Source organism: Lissotriton vulgaris, chromosome 5, assembly GCF_964263255.1.
Source record: "Lissotriton vulgaris chromosome 5, aLisVul1.2, whole genome shotgun sequence".
NCBI lineage: Eukaryota > Metazoa > Chordata > Amphibia > Caudata > Salamandridae > Lissotriton > Lissotriton vulgaris.
The window spans coordinates 34,026,410-34,039,633 of NC_141693.1; the positions used below are offsets into that span (position 1 = coordinate 34,026,410).

Sequence of the window (13,224 nt, forward strand, 5' to 3'; positions counted from 1 at the left end):
TTTCACAAGGAGATTTCAGTTAAATACTAATCTTTACTGGGTGAATCAGATCGAGGATTACAGATTCCTCGAGTAAACCCCCCATTTATAAGAGGATTCCCAGGATCCAGCGTGTAAATAACTGGATATTCTTCACCCCCCAGAGTTACCGATACCTCTGGTCCCAGAAATCCATGGGCTTGAGAAAATCCAGCACATTTTCCTGCCCACTTGTGATGAGGGCCTACGAGCGAACGGCTCGGAGATTAGACAGATATAGAGCTTCCCCTTCTAGAGGGCCATGCTTTAGATGTCAGAGAGAAGGGGGACAGAGAAACACCTAAGGAACCTCATTGTGAATCCATAGGAATTGGGTATAAGAAGGTGACATCATAACACCTACCACTAAAGGGGGTTCAGGGGCAGAACTTGAGATCTAGGCACTCAATGGACAGGATTGGAAGCAGCGGACATGTGACCTCTCAGTGGACACCTTCGGAGGTGGGTGAAGATTCAGCCACAGAGCAAAGGACACGGACTAAGGTCCTGTTTGTGAAGACCGTTTTGATAAACAGCATGGAGTGGAGACTAGGTAAATAAAGCAGTCTTTATTCCTATACAGCACATACAGTCTAGAATGACATGGAATGGGTTCGACAATGCCGCCACGGCTCCGCAGGTCCTACCCGATGCCCATGCAACGCATCGAACCTTCAGGCTGCGCCAGCAGCTTCAGCTCTGGTCCCAGGACCCTTCAAGTTCACCACAAAAGCCCCCCGCTCCCTCAGTTGTAGGGCAGGGGGGGCAGGAATTAGCACTCGTCCTCCCCCAAAAGCTCAAACAAGTTCTTGTGGGACAACTTGGCCTTCATGGGCTTCTTGGACGGACCAGCGTCTGACACCTCTGTGGTCGGACCATCTTCATCGGCCTCTTCTTCCTCATCAGCATCCCGGTCCTTCTCCTCATCTTCCTCTTCCCCAGAGCTGGAGATCTCTTCATCTTCCTCTTCTTCAGAGTCCGAGCTGTCCCTAAGCCGGCACATCTGCAGGGCCGCAATGTCTGCCGTCTCAGGGTGGTTTTCCCAATTCTCTGATGGGGGAACGAAAAGAAAATATTAGAGGTAGGTCGAACCAATTCAACATTTAGAAATCCATCTGAGCACGATTCTAGGTTATTAAACCGTATTCGGTTTTAGATTTAAACCTATAACTGATAAAACACCACCAAAAGTGAAATAGCCCTCACCAGTTTAAACATATATACACACACACACTGAAAAAACACCTGCACAACCACAAACTAAATGCCATTCAAAGAAAGGAAAAGGAGAGTAAAAGAACAATTTGTTCCTTAAGGTACCAAGAAAATGTAGCTTTGTTATACAAGGTAGCAGCAAGAAAGACTAGGCTAACATTCTGTAGGAGTTTCGTTGTTTAGGGATATCGCTAAAATATTGCTTCTTTTTCTCCTTAATTTTGCTTTTGCAGTTTTGTGGCCTTTGGTATAAAAATACAGGGTTTAAAAGCAGGTTTTAGGTCTTATTTAATTATTTTATAAACTGTAGAGAATCAGCAAATATCAAAATCCTATTTGATATTTTGGCTACGTTTGATTATTTCACTGGTATGTAAAATGGCTGGTTTCATAAGAATCTTTCCCAATATTTACAATCACATTTACCTACAGAGAGTGGATGAAACCTCTGAATTTATCGGGGAGAAGAAATTGAGAAAACTTGAGTCCCGGTTTATAATTGAATTAAAATACGAGTTACTTACCTTCGGTAACGGTGTATCTGGTAGAGACAATTCTAGCCGCAGATTCCTTAACATAGTATTATTCCTTAGTGTGAGACTGGATCCGGAATTGTTTTGCCCACAGCATCCAGCGACTCCGCCCAGGCATAGTCCGCCTACGTGACATTAGCGAGGTCACATAAGTGCCACCCCGCCGCATCTACGTCAGTTTTCTTCGGAGAACTTTTCTGCGCCACAACGCAGAGCCACCAGACAAAACTGTGGGAGTATGGGAACAGTGTGCGAAAGAACAGGAAGAAGGAATGGTGATGAATAACGCCAGAAAGAACAGTGCTAAGCACCGCAGTACCCAAAGGCAGGGAAAAAGAGAAAGAACAGAGCACAGCCCTGAGCAGCAACCCTGCCAGTACGGAGATAGCCCCCCTGGAGACAGGGAACATATATACAACAAGCATTTACAATGCAATAGGTCTCGCATTTACACGAGTTTGAGCTATTGACATTGTAAATGACAATGCCTTTTATTTTTGTTTTTAAAATAAATAAAAGGCATTGTAATTTACAATGCTAATAGTGTAAACTCACGTAAATGCGAGATCTATTGCATTGCAAATGCTTGTTTTCAAAGTTGATGCCGTAGCAATTGCATAATCACAATGAAAACATGAACAATCATCCGCCAAAGCACATACTCAGGTCAGCTGCCAGATACTGCAGTCAGAGGGGTACAAAAAAAATGTTGGCAGGGTTTGCTAGCAGCAAGAGAGTAGAAATGATTCGCTCACTTATCACTAAATGGCTCACTCACTAAACATTTCTTGATTTGTGAACAATCTTCTCAGCAGACCTCGTTAAAACCTCAATGAACCAATCAGGGGTGAGTTCCCACACTTATTGTTTTTACCCTCGCGCTTCACACAAAGGTCAGGCGATGCCAGGGCTCTCTATTACAAGTTGGAATCTGGCACAGGGGAGAAACGCACACAGTACTCAGGTGCCTGGCCTGTCGTCGTCTCTACTGAGGGGCAAAACCAGCTTCTAGCTTTCCTTTTCAAAAACAAACATGAACCGAACGAGCAACGGGCCAGTCTTTTATATAGCGCGGACTTTACCTGGGCTCCGACGTGCTGGTATCCGGGACGCTGTATCCCCCCTGCGCTTAGCAATGCCTCCACGGCCGCCGACGCTCGGCTCCTCTCCACCAGCCACACGTAAAACGAAACTGAAACATACGAGGCGCACGACGTGAGCTGTATACGGTAGAAGCTCACGCGCGCGACCCAAGGCAGAGTCGGATTACGATGCGCGCGACACAATCCCAAGCCGCACGTCGGAATCCGACTCTGCCATGCTTCTTAATGTGCGCATGGCCATCTTCTGTCTCCAGTCCTTGTCGGCCGAAGTCGGCTGAACCGACAGCTATAGGCTCTCAGCGAGAGCGCGCTTTTCGCAGCGAGACCTAGAAAGGGCATGACAACATGAAGCAGGACTACAACCACAACCAATAACAATGAAAGGGAACCAGTCCTGGACAACCAAGGAACGACCCCCCTCCAAGACAGTGGCATCACACAATGTGACAACCCCCCCATCAGGAGCAAAGGGGAGAGGCACAGCCAAAGACCGCAACCTAGAGGATAGCAGAGGGGCCAGAACCCCACAGTAAGAAGGGGAAGAGGTAGGGAAGGGGGCAAGGTTCAAGGCAGGCCAAACCTGGAACAACCAGCACAGAAGCACTTACAAACCCATCCTCCAATGTGTAAAAAGGGGAGGAATCGAGCAAAGAAACAGTACGAACATCCTGACAGAAAGAGCGATAGAACGAACTCACTGAAGACAGAGCCATCCACAGGAAGGCAAATGCAGAATACCAAGCCAAAAGAACGGGGAGGAAGAACTGGGCAGGCTGCACCCGAAGGAGGAAGGACATAATCCATCTCAACCCTCAGGAAGGAGAGGCAGAGAGCAACACAGGACAATGCACTCAGGCAAGCCAGATGCCAACAGAGAGCAGGAAGGCGATGAAGGACCTTGACCCGTGTCAGGGAGGAGGCCACACATGGGACCCACAAAGAAGCGGAACCAGAGCCAAGACGTCGGCCCGCAGACATCAGGTCAGACCAGGCGAACAGCACAGCGACCCCAGAAAGGAACACCCCGGGAAGCAACCCAAGGCATTCCAAGCAAACAATAAGAGAATTGCACCTGCAACGTACTGTAACTCCATGGAGAGCAGAGGGCCGAGGGCCACCACAGCTCCCAAGCAGAGAACACACTATAAAACAGCTACCATTACCCCACATTGGGTAAGATATGGGAACCCTCTTAGGAAGAAACCTCCGCAGCAGAGGACAACAGAAAGGACCACGGAAAAAACCAGCAGAAGGCTTGTCAAGCAGCCAAAGAGAAACCAGAAGGCCTAATCTCAGGGCCAACCTGGTGCATAAACTCAAGGCAAAAACACACAGCAAAGAAGGGCCGGCCAGCAGCCAACAGAACTAGGACTCAAATGCGCATGAGCACACAAGTGGGGTCGACCCGCCCCAATGAAAGAACAACTCCTGAAAACCAGATCAACTTCACAGGTCACTGAGGGGGGGAGGAGGAGGTGGAGGTGGCTTAAGCCCCGCCAAGAACCTCTGGAAGGCTGAGTCAGCAGTGCCGTGGAAAAAGGAAGTGCCATCGAAGGGAAGGTCTCCCAGCCATTCCTGAACATTCTCTGGGAACACACTGTCCCAAAGCCAAGCATGGCGGCGAAGGGCAACAGAAGAAGCCATGGCACGACCAACCACCTCCGAGATCAGAGCGAAGAATGAACGCCGTCAGGTCCCCGCCATCTAACGCATGGTTCCGCAAATCAACACCAACACCCTCCTGAAAGGCGTCAGACCTAAGGGACTCCGCTGAGTCCCACAAGCAAGAAGGGGCCCTAGCCAAGACACAGAGTGTTAAGGGCCTGCAGAGCCGCACTGGTCGAGGCGAACATATTGCGCCCCCAAGAGTCCAACCAGCGGGCCTCCCGTGACGGGGGAGACAACAGCAGTGGCAGGGTGGGAAAGTCAGTCTGCAAAAGGGGGCTTCTGGCAGAAGGGTTGAGGGAAAGACACACCGGGTCACGCGGTGCTGGAAGGTGATGGTGCAGAAGGTGTTGGGGCACCGGGTCCCCAGAGGCGGGACGACCCAAAGTCCCCAACAGAGAGGAATGGAGCGAACCCTCGAAGGGAAGCAACAGCTCCCAACCACCAGAGCCCTGGTTGAGAACTTCCAGCAGATGATCTGCATGAAAATGGGCAGCTGGATCACCCATGTGCAGAATTTTCACAGCCGTGGAAACCGCGAGAACGAAGGCCTGCAAACGCCTCCATAGGACCCGCAGTGGGGAAAGCAGCTCCTCGGTATGAGACGGCTGCAAACTAAGATGGCCGTCGCCCAAGCCAACCGGAGCGGGGACGGGCCAGGTCCTGAAAGGAAGAAGAGGGAGTGGGGGACCTGTGGCTCCACCGGCGAAGACCCTGGCAACGTCGTGGAGCAGTCTTTAAATGACATCGGTGAAAAAGCCACGACACAGCAGCCTGTCTCCGGCGAGGACGACACCAGCAGGCGCTGAACCTCCGGGGAAAAGGAGGCGTCCGAAGAAGAGCACACGACCTGACATGTCTGGTGCCGTAGATTCCGCAATCTGAGGCAGGACGTCGTAGTCATCCAGCGCCAGAGGAGACGCCGGACTGACCGCCACAGCACGTGGCGCAGGAGACCGGGGCTGGGCTGGAGCCAGAATGGCGCCGATTCGACTTCCAACGAGGCAGCCGTCTGCGTGGAAGGACGAGGGGGACCCGGGGAGTGACAAGAAGTCCCCCGCCAGCTGCGGCCCATGAGATGATGAGAGGCCCGCCGACCCCCACGGCGGCGCCAGGAACGACTCGACCTCCATCGAGGCAGTCGCCTGCGTGGAGAGACGAGGAGACCCCCGCCAGCGTCGACCCATGATGAGACTAGAGGGGTCCACCGACCCCTGTGGCACTGCCCGGGCCAGCAGATGCCGGCGCCATCCGGGCCAGCAGCTGCCGGCGCCGTGACGGGGTCACCTCGGCCTCAGACAAGATCGCCGCCTGTCCAAAGGGCCGAGAGAACCCCGAAAGGCCGCACCCCAACGGCACCACTTCCTCCTAGCCTGGATCCGAACAAGCCGGCGACGCGGAGGCCCCGCACAACGCAAGGGACCTGCAGACGTCCCGGGGGGGCGGGGGGAGGGAAGAAGCCAGAGAGGCCTGCAAAGCCGCCACATATGTCTCCATCTGGGCTCTCGACGCCTCCCGCGGGGGAAGGGGATGGGACAGAGAAGAGACTGCTGGTCTTCTATCAGATGTCTTCACAACTACCCTCTAGATCTTTTTGAGCGCTGTTCACACTGAAAAGACACAAACAGAAATAACTAACACCGCCCTAAGAACTTGCTCTTCTAACACCACTCTCTCACTCTCCCTAGTAAGTTATTACCTACCCAATGCTAGACCAGTTTTAGCCACGCCTCTATTTTGGATATAATTGTTATATGTAGAAGTTTTCATGTTGAACATTAAGTAGTTCTATATCCTGTAATTAAATGCAATTATCATTAGGATTTGTAACTAATATTTTTTCTAAAACTGCTTCTTTTATTAATACTGAGAAGTTACTTATTAACCTTAGTCTTCTTCTTTTGCTATTTTCTACAGCAGGGGTTTCCAAACCGGTCCTGGAGGGCCGGATCCATGCCAGATTTTTTGGATATCCCCATTGAGATACATGTAGTAATTTCAAAAATCTGGCATGGATCCGCCCCTCCAGGACCGGTTTGGAGACCCCTGTTCTACAGGAAAAGAATTTTAGGACCGACTCATACAATGAGGTAAGTATAAGTCTTCGACTTAAAACTTTTTTCACAATCCAAGAATCTTTCAGAGTCGGAAATAATTAGTAATGACTTTCTTCATTTTTAACAGCAAAGAACAGATGCAGGTTTTTTCAGGAAGCCAGCAAGGTAATTAATCATTGCATTCTTAGACATTTAAATCTACTTTGAACTGAGAAAATACAGGTTTAATTAAACGTTTTTTAAATGACTTCTTTTTGCCCTCTAGGTACTTGATTGACCAGAAAATGTGGAGAAACCGGAACGGAGAAGACTGTGGTCAAAAATACGTCTAAATGGACTTCTCACAGGAGCTTTCCTTTCAAGGAACCAACGCGTAGAGAAAAACTCACTACCGTCGGTAAGGATTCCACGTAATACGCCTGACTACACTCGAACACTACACGAACGCAGGTTGAAGTCTTCCGACCTCCATAACGGTCTTGGTGAAATGCGCGGGAATCCAGAGCCCACGTGAGCCTCAGCTGTGCTCTTGAGTCACACGCAAGTAAGTAGAAGACTGCAGCACTGACCTATTGACTTAGGCTTTCTCTGCTGGCACGCCTCGCAATCAGTGGAGTTGTGATGTTCCCCCAAGCACCACATGCAAATGAGGTGAGGGCCCGTCACCGACATCAGGCGCCCATCAGACTAGCACGCCTTAAAGCCTGAAGGCATCCGCACACTGTTCCCACAAACACACGCAATAGCGAAGGGAAAAAGCCTAAACTGGCCCGGAGCAAGAACCGGATCCGAGTTGCACGTGGAAAAGGAAAAAACTGACGTACGTGCGCCAGGATGGGACTTATGTGACCTCGCTGACTGTACGTGGACTACACCTGGGCGGAGTCGCTTGATTCAACCCCCTTTTCTAGTGAGTCAGTATTGATTGTAGGTGGTCTGCCAAACACCCAGGCTTTAACCGCTTCGATGCGGCTGCTTTTCCCGCAGTGTGCGGCAATTTTCAAAGAGCCTCGTTAGACGACGAGCTCAGCTCGTCATCCGCACAGGAGCGCCGTAGCTGATGACGAGTGTGAGAAGTTGGCCTGATATATAGTGCTCACTATTCTAGTGATCACTTTGTATCATTCCAAACGACCCTTATTGATGATTGGTTGTAAGTCAACCTTATAGACCAGCTATCCTAGTAGCATGGACAAGAGCAGTCTTTAGGCTAAACTCTAGAGGGCGTGTTAAGCCAGCTGTTTTACCATCACATACACCCCTTGAACACCAAGTGAAAGGACACCACACAAGTTGTTATGAAAATAAAGGATATTTATTTATAACAAGACTACCCTGGCTCTTTATGAGTCAGGGAGCTAAGCACAATACAAAACTCTTAAGAAAATACTTCAAGTTGCACAATTTACACAAATGCCCGAGGGGCATGAAAAACCATATACACTAAAAGTGGAATGCGAAATACTAGCAGGTGAGTAACTCGATCCAGAGGCTTTAGGATCGCTAGGACTACACTACTGAACTCTAAGGTTAGGAGCAGGAGGCCTAGGGAGATCGGGTGCAGAGTGTGCACTCTCACGCGGGAAGAAATCTATGGGTGCTAGTATTCGTAAAGTTACTGTTATCGGACGAATCCGACTAGCTAGACTGAAAACGAAAAAGGATCTGGACACTTAGATAGTCAAGCTATGCTGGAGCACCGAAATGCTCAGGTTACCTAGCCCAGGGGCTGCGGCTGTATAGGGTTCAAAAGACGTCGGGAATCCTCGTTACAGTCTATGGAGCCTGAAAGAAGAAGTTGCTGGCAGGCGACCAGTGATGAAGTTCGATGGAATCCAAGCCTGGATCGGTGAAGAAGGATACCTGTAAGCAGAGGGGACCAAGTTCTGAATCACTAGCCAGTGATTAGATGGGCACCAGGATGGCACCGGATGAAGTCACCTCGACCAGGTGAGTGGGCGACGCTGGGATCTGCTGTCTCTCGGACCAGGAGGCGTTGTCGGCGACCAGGATGGAGGTGCGAGCTGTCCCACGAAGGTGTCTGCTGTCGGCGATGCTGAAATCAGGATTGGAGCAACAAGCCTTGGCAAAGGCAAGCCCACGCGGTGGAGTCAAGATGGCGTCTGGAGTGGACCAGGAGGGTCCGGGGTGCTCCTCTTTTGGAGGGGAGCAAGGGCCAGTCTGGAGCAACCAGACCAGCGATGTAATCGTCGTGGTTCGTCGTCAGGAGGGCTACAAGCCAGCGGCAAGTGGCCGGACAACGCGGTGAGCAGCAAAGAGCAGAAGGGCCCCACGCAGATCTCGTGGATGCTGGGGGGCTGGACTTCGGTGCTGGAGCTGCTCAGGGTTAGGGCTTCTCAAACCCCAAAGCACTCACTCGAGGATCCCTCGGCGGTCGTGCTGGATAAGCGTCGTGCAGGTCTTGAAGATAGCCGGTCCCTCGGGTCTCGTCACACCCACGAATCGCAGCTGGGCTGATGATGCAGGTAGAGGTCAGAGGTGGCAGGGAATCCGGGTCTCGTCGAGCTGGGCAGTCTTGATCCGGAGGATGGACTTACAGCAAACCGCAAGCGCTTAGATGGTGCCCGCTGGTGCAGGGTGGCTACTCCTTAGCCACAAGGGAGAGTCTTCAGGAAGATCAAGAGTTCCTTTCGTGTAAAGTGGTTCAAGATTCAGAATTATCTAATTTGGGAAGGGGGCCTGCTCCTACCTTTATCCTAAGAAAAGGGGCTGGCACACGACTAGGTCCTGCCCAAGGGTGGGACCAGGAGGGGGGTGGTTACACCCCTCTCCTTTGTCCAGTCTCTCCCCAGCTCAGGGGCTGGGGTGCCCCTGGAACTGGTTTGAGCCGGCATATGCACAGTGTGCACCGGGGTGCCACTTGCAGTCACCTTCCTCTCGGCCCTGCCTACCTAGGATACACAAAACCCTGTCTGGGATGGTGCTAGCACCGCCCCTGACAGGAAACCTTTTGTCCAAGCTCTCCTCGCTGGAAGGACTCCCAGCAGCAGGAGGTCAGACTCGTGTCTGTGGTGGCAGCATCCATTTTGTGATGCTGAGGCTCGAGTTAACTTTAACCGGGGTTCACAGTTACATACATGTCGTGTCCCTCTAGAAGGGTGGAATGCTAACCCCGTCGCCAGAATTGGCGAGGGGTTAGTATTCCAATTCGTATGACACCTTACTCGACATGTTTTGATAAAGCGATACCAAAGTTGGCAAATAACCGCAAGGATTATAAGGCACTTAAGAGTATATGGTACGCGTTATCATGGAACAGCTATTAGGACTTGGTTCCGCAAGCTGCAAACGGGCTCAGCTCATGCCAGAGCACCATCTCACATAATTCCACGCACTCTGCCTTCAGGATTGATAAGGCCTGCCATAGGAGTGACTGATAGGAATACATGTGTCCATTTTAGGGTTAGATATAGGAATACTATAACTAAAGCAAAGGGTATTACACCACCTTGCCCCAGCTGTCGTGCAGCCAGTTGTGTCAGATTTGGATGGCCAGCCAGGGGTGGCATAATACATGCTGCAGCCCCTGGTAGGCCCTGGGTACACCTATGCCCTGGATACCTAAGTAATGCTGTACAGGGACTGATAAGGTGGCCCAGTACCAGTAAGTAAATTTTGATTGTATATAGTTAATTAAAACCTTTACAATATTGTTCATATAAAAGAAGCAACTTGTACTTTAAAATTAAAGTGTACAAACTAGACATAAATTAAAATAGAGAAACTTTCTAAAATGTCTGTGTACATAGTGATTTTGCGGTTGTACTTGCACTTTGCACAGTCGGATTCGGACCTTTGATGTCCTTTACCTCAGTGTTCATGATTAGCTGAAGTGCCTTTTGGCAAAATCTAGCGGCCCTACAAGCTGTCTGCAGTTTGTAGCTGTTCAGGGCCAGCATGACGGCCGGGCGGCATGATCTAATTTGAGAAAGTCGAAAAACATGAAGTAGGTAATAACGTCTCAAATTTGTTAAAGATGGGCAAATACACAATATGTGCATCAAGGATTCTTCCATTTCCCCACATAGTCTACAAAAGGGTGTCGGCCAGGTTTGCTTCCATGCAGGTGTGTGATTTTTTTAATATGGTGGTTCCCAGCCGTAATTTTAAAAGTATTTTTTGAGCAGCTGCGGATATATGGTTGACTAAATATGGTTGTGGCTCCGGCTTCCCATATGTGTGGCCAACACAGTCCATCCATGTTTTTTATTTGCTGTGGCAATTTATCTGCAGTCCATGATATTTGCTTTGCTGCTGCGTTAGTCTCTTTTTTGAACGCCACAAATGATTGATTTGTGTTTCATGCCTTTTCCATATTAAGGCTCGAGACAGCGTTCTCCCATACCATTTTCCATGAGTTTTTTGTCTTTTTCTGGTTATTTATCTCAGTCCAACAATGGCCCATAAGGGTGTCCTCTTCAGCAGCTCTTAGTTTCCAGCATGTTTTTAATATGGCTGCTTGTCTGATTTGGTGCTGGTTTAGTAGACCGAATTCCAAGCGGATCTGGGATTGAGATACGAACCTCGGAATATGAAAGATGTATTTGAACAACTCTGATTGTTGTGTGTTCAAAAAGTTAGCATCTTTTCCCTTGTACAACTCCGATCCATACGTGAGAGATGGGAGAAATTTTGCAGATATTATCTTCAACAAATGCGAATTGGATGGACAATTCATTTTTCTTTTTAACAAGTTTAGGGCGAAGCGTAGTTTGATAGCCTGTGCCTTTCTGTAAGACTGATGATCTTTCAGCGACCACCTAGCATCGACTACAACTCCCAAGTATTTGTACGTGGAGGTCTGCTCTAATGTGTTGCCTGCAATTTGCCATTTAAAGGATTTCCTTCCTGGCCGAGCGGCAAAACAGACAATCTTCGTTTTTTTATAATTAATTTGGAGCCCTTGTGCACAGATGTAATCGTTGAGCTTTGTGATGGAACGTTGAAGGCCCAACGGGGTCTGACTGCAGAGTACGATGTCATCTGCGTACTGTATGCTCCTGATTTTGTGGTTGGCTAGCTTTGGTGGATCACTTTCGGTTTCCGCAATGCACTTGTCCAAGTCCGCTGTGAAAATATTAAAGAGCGTTGGTGCCAATACACAGCCCTGTTTGAGGCCAACATGGGTGAAGATTTTACCTGTCGTTCTATCGCCGTTGGCTAGTTTTATTCTAACCCAGGTATTCGAGTATAGGTTTATAATGGCCAATAGCAGCTTTGTTGTTATTCCCCAGTTGGCCATCTTTCGCCATAATGCCTCCCTCGGAACTGTGTCGAACGCTGCTTTGAGGTCTACAAAGCATGTGTACAGTTTCGCTGAGTTTTCCCTACTTTTTTCCACCATGAGATTTAGCGCCAGCAGGTTGCATGATGTACTGGTTCCTGGCCTGAATCCTGTCTGCGTGATCGGAAGAATCTTATTCGCACTCACCCAATCTTCCAGGTCCCTCAGAAGATTCGAGGCGTAGATTTTGGCCTCGACATCTATGAGTGCAATGAGGCGGTAATTGCCTGGGTCGGACCTTGAGCCTGCCTTAAAAATAGGATGTAAAATGCTACCTCTCCATGACTCGGAAATGCTTCCAGTTTGAAATACATCATTATATAGTGGGGTGAGGTATTCTGCCCAAAACTGTTGGTCTTGTTTGAACAAACCGTTCGGTAGGCCATTTGGGCCTGGGGCGCCTTTGGACCTCAAGTTTTTAAGGACCATTGCTACCTGAGATGGCGTTATCCAGTTTCCGTATGATTGTGGCTCCACTTCTTGGGTATTTATTAGTAGCGAAGTCTGCTGGTCAGTGCACCAAGCCGGGATGTTTTTCCTTTGGACTTGCTCGATGTGTTGTATCCAATAGCCCTCGAGAATGTTTGCGTTGAAGACCTGTGCCGCTCCATTTGCCACTTTGTTAATTTCAGCCCAAAATTTCCCGTTGTTATTAGATTTACTAGATGCTAGTAGTGATTGCCAGATCTCATTTTGGTATTTCGCTTTTTTTAACCACACTTCTTTTTTGTAGTTTTGTCTCAAGCTATAAATTTGTTTGCCAATATCTTTACCCTTTGTCTTGGCTATTGCATGTAGCTTTCTGATTTCTCGATTGAGTGACCTTTTCTTACGCAATATTGGGCCAAAAGGCACATGCGGTGATTTCCCAGTTTTCCTTTTAATGATTTGGTTTAGAGTCGAAAATCTCTCCATTAGTTTTGTGATCAGATTTTCCCAGTTGTCCCGGAGGGCGGATGCATCTGCTTCGGACACTTCAGTGTGTACTTTTTTCACGTACATCATTATTTCTTTGATGTTGTTGCCATTCCAAACTAGTCTCTTAAGATTGTAGAGACTTGGAGGTTCGATCAGTGCTTTGCATGCGGTGGCCCTTTTGTATTGGACACTGAATTCGAAAGCTTGTAGGCTGTGGTCGCTCTCCAGTTTGTGGATGATTTTGAAACTTACAATAGTTTGCAGGGTCTCTAAGTCCACCATAGTGTAATCCAGCACTGATTGAGCCTGTTTAGCAATTCTAGTGGGGGCCGCTGGTTGATCTTGTGAAAACCGGCCGTTCAAAGCAATCATTCCGACCTCGGCAAACATTGATGCACACTGTAGACCGA

At 49.1% G+C, this 13,224-nt stretch overlaps 1 protein-coding gene across 1 annotated transcript in view; it reads right to left on the reverse strand.

Annotated features, from left to right (window-relative positions):
- Positions 1-572: 572 nt before the first annotated feature.
- The window catches only part of GNL1 (G protein nucleolar 1), a 154,291-nt gene continuing 141,639 nt past the window's right edge, over positions 573-13,224 (reverse strand). Inside the window, exon 12 of the mRNA XM_086920710.1 lies at positions 573-1,068. Coding sequence (XP_086776836.1) covers positions 791-1,068 — 278 coding nt within the window. The 3' untranslated portion in view covers positions 573-790. The remainder of the gene's footprint in view (positions 1,069-13,224) is intronic.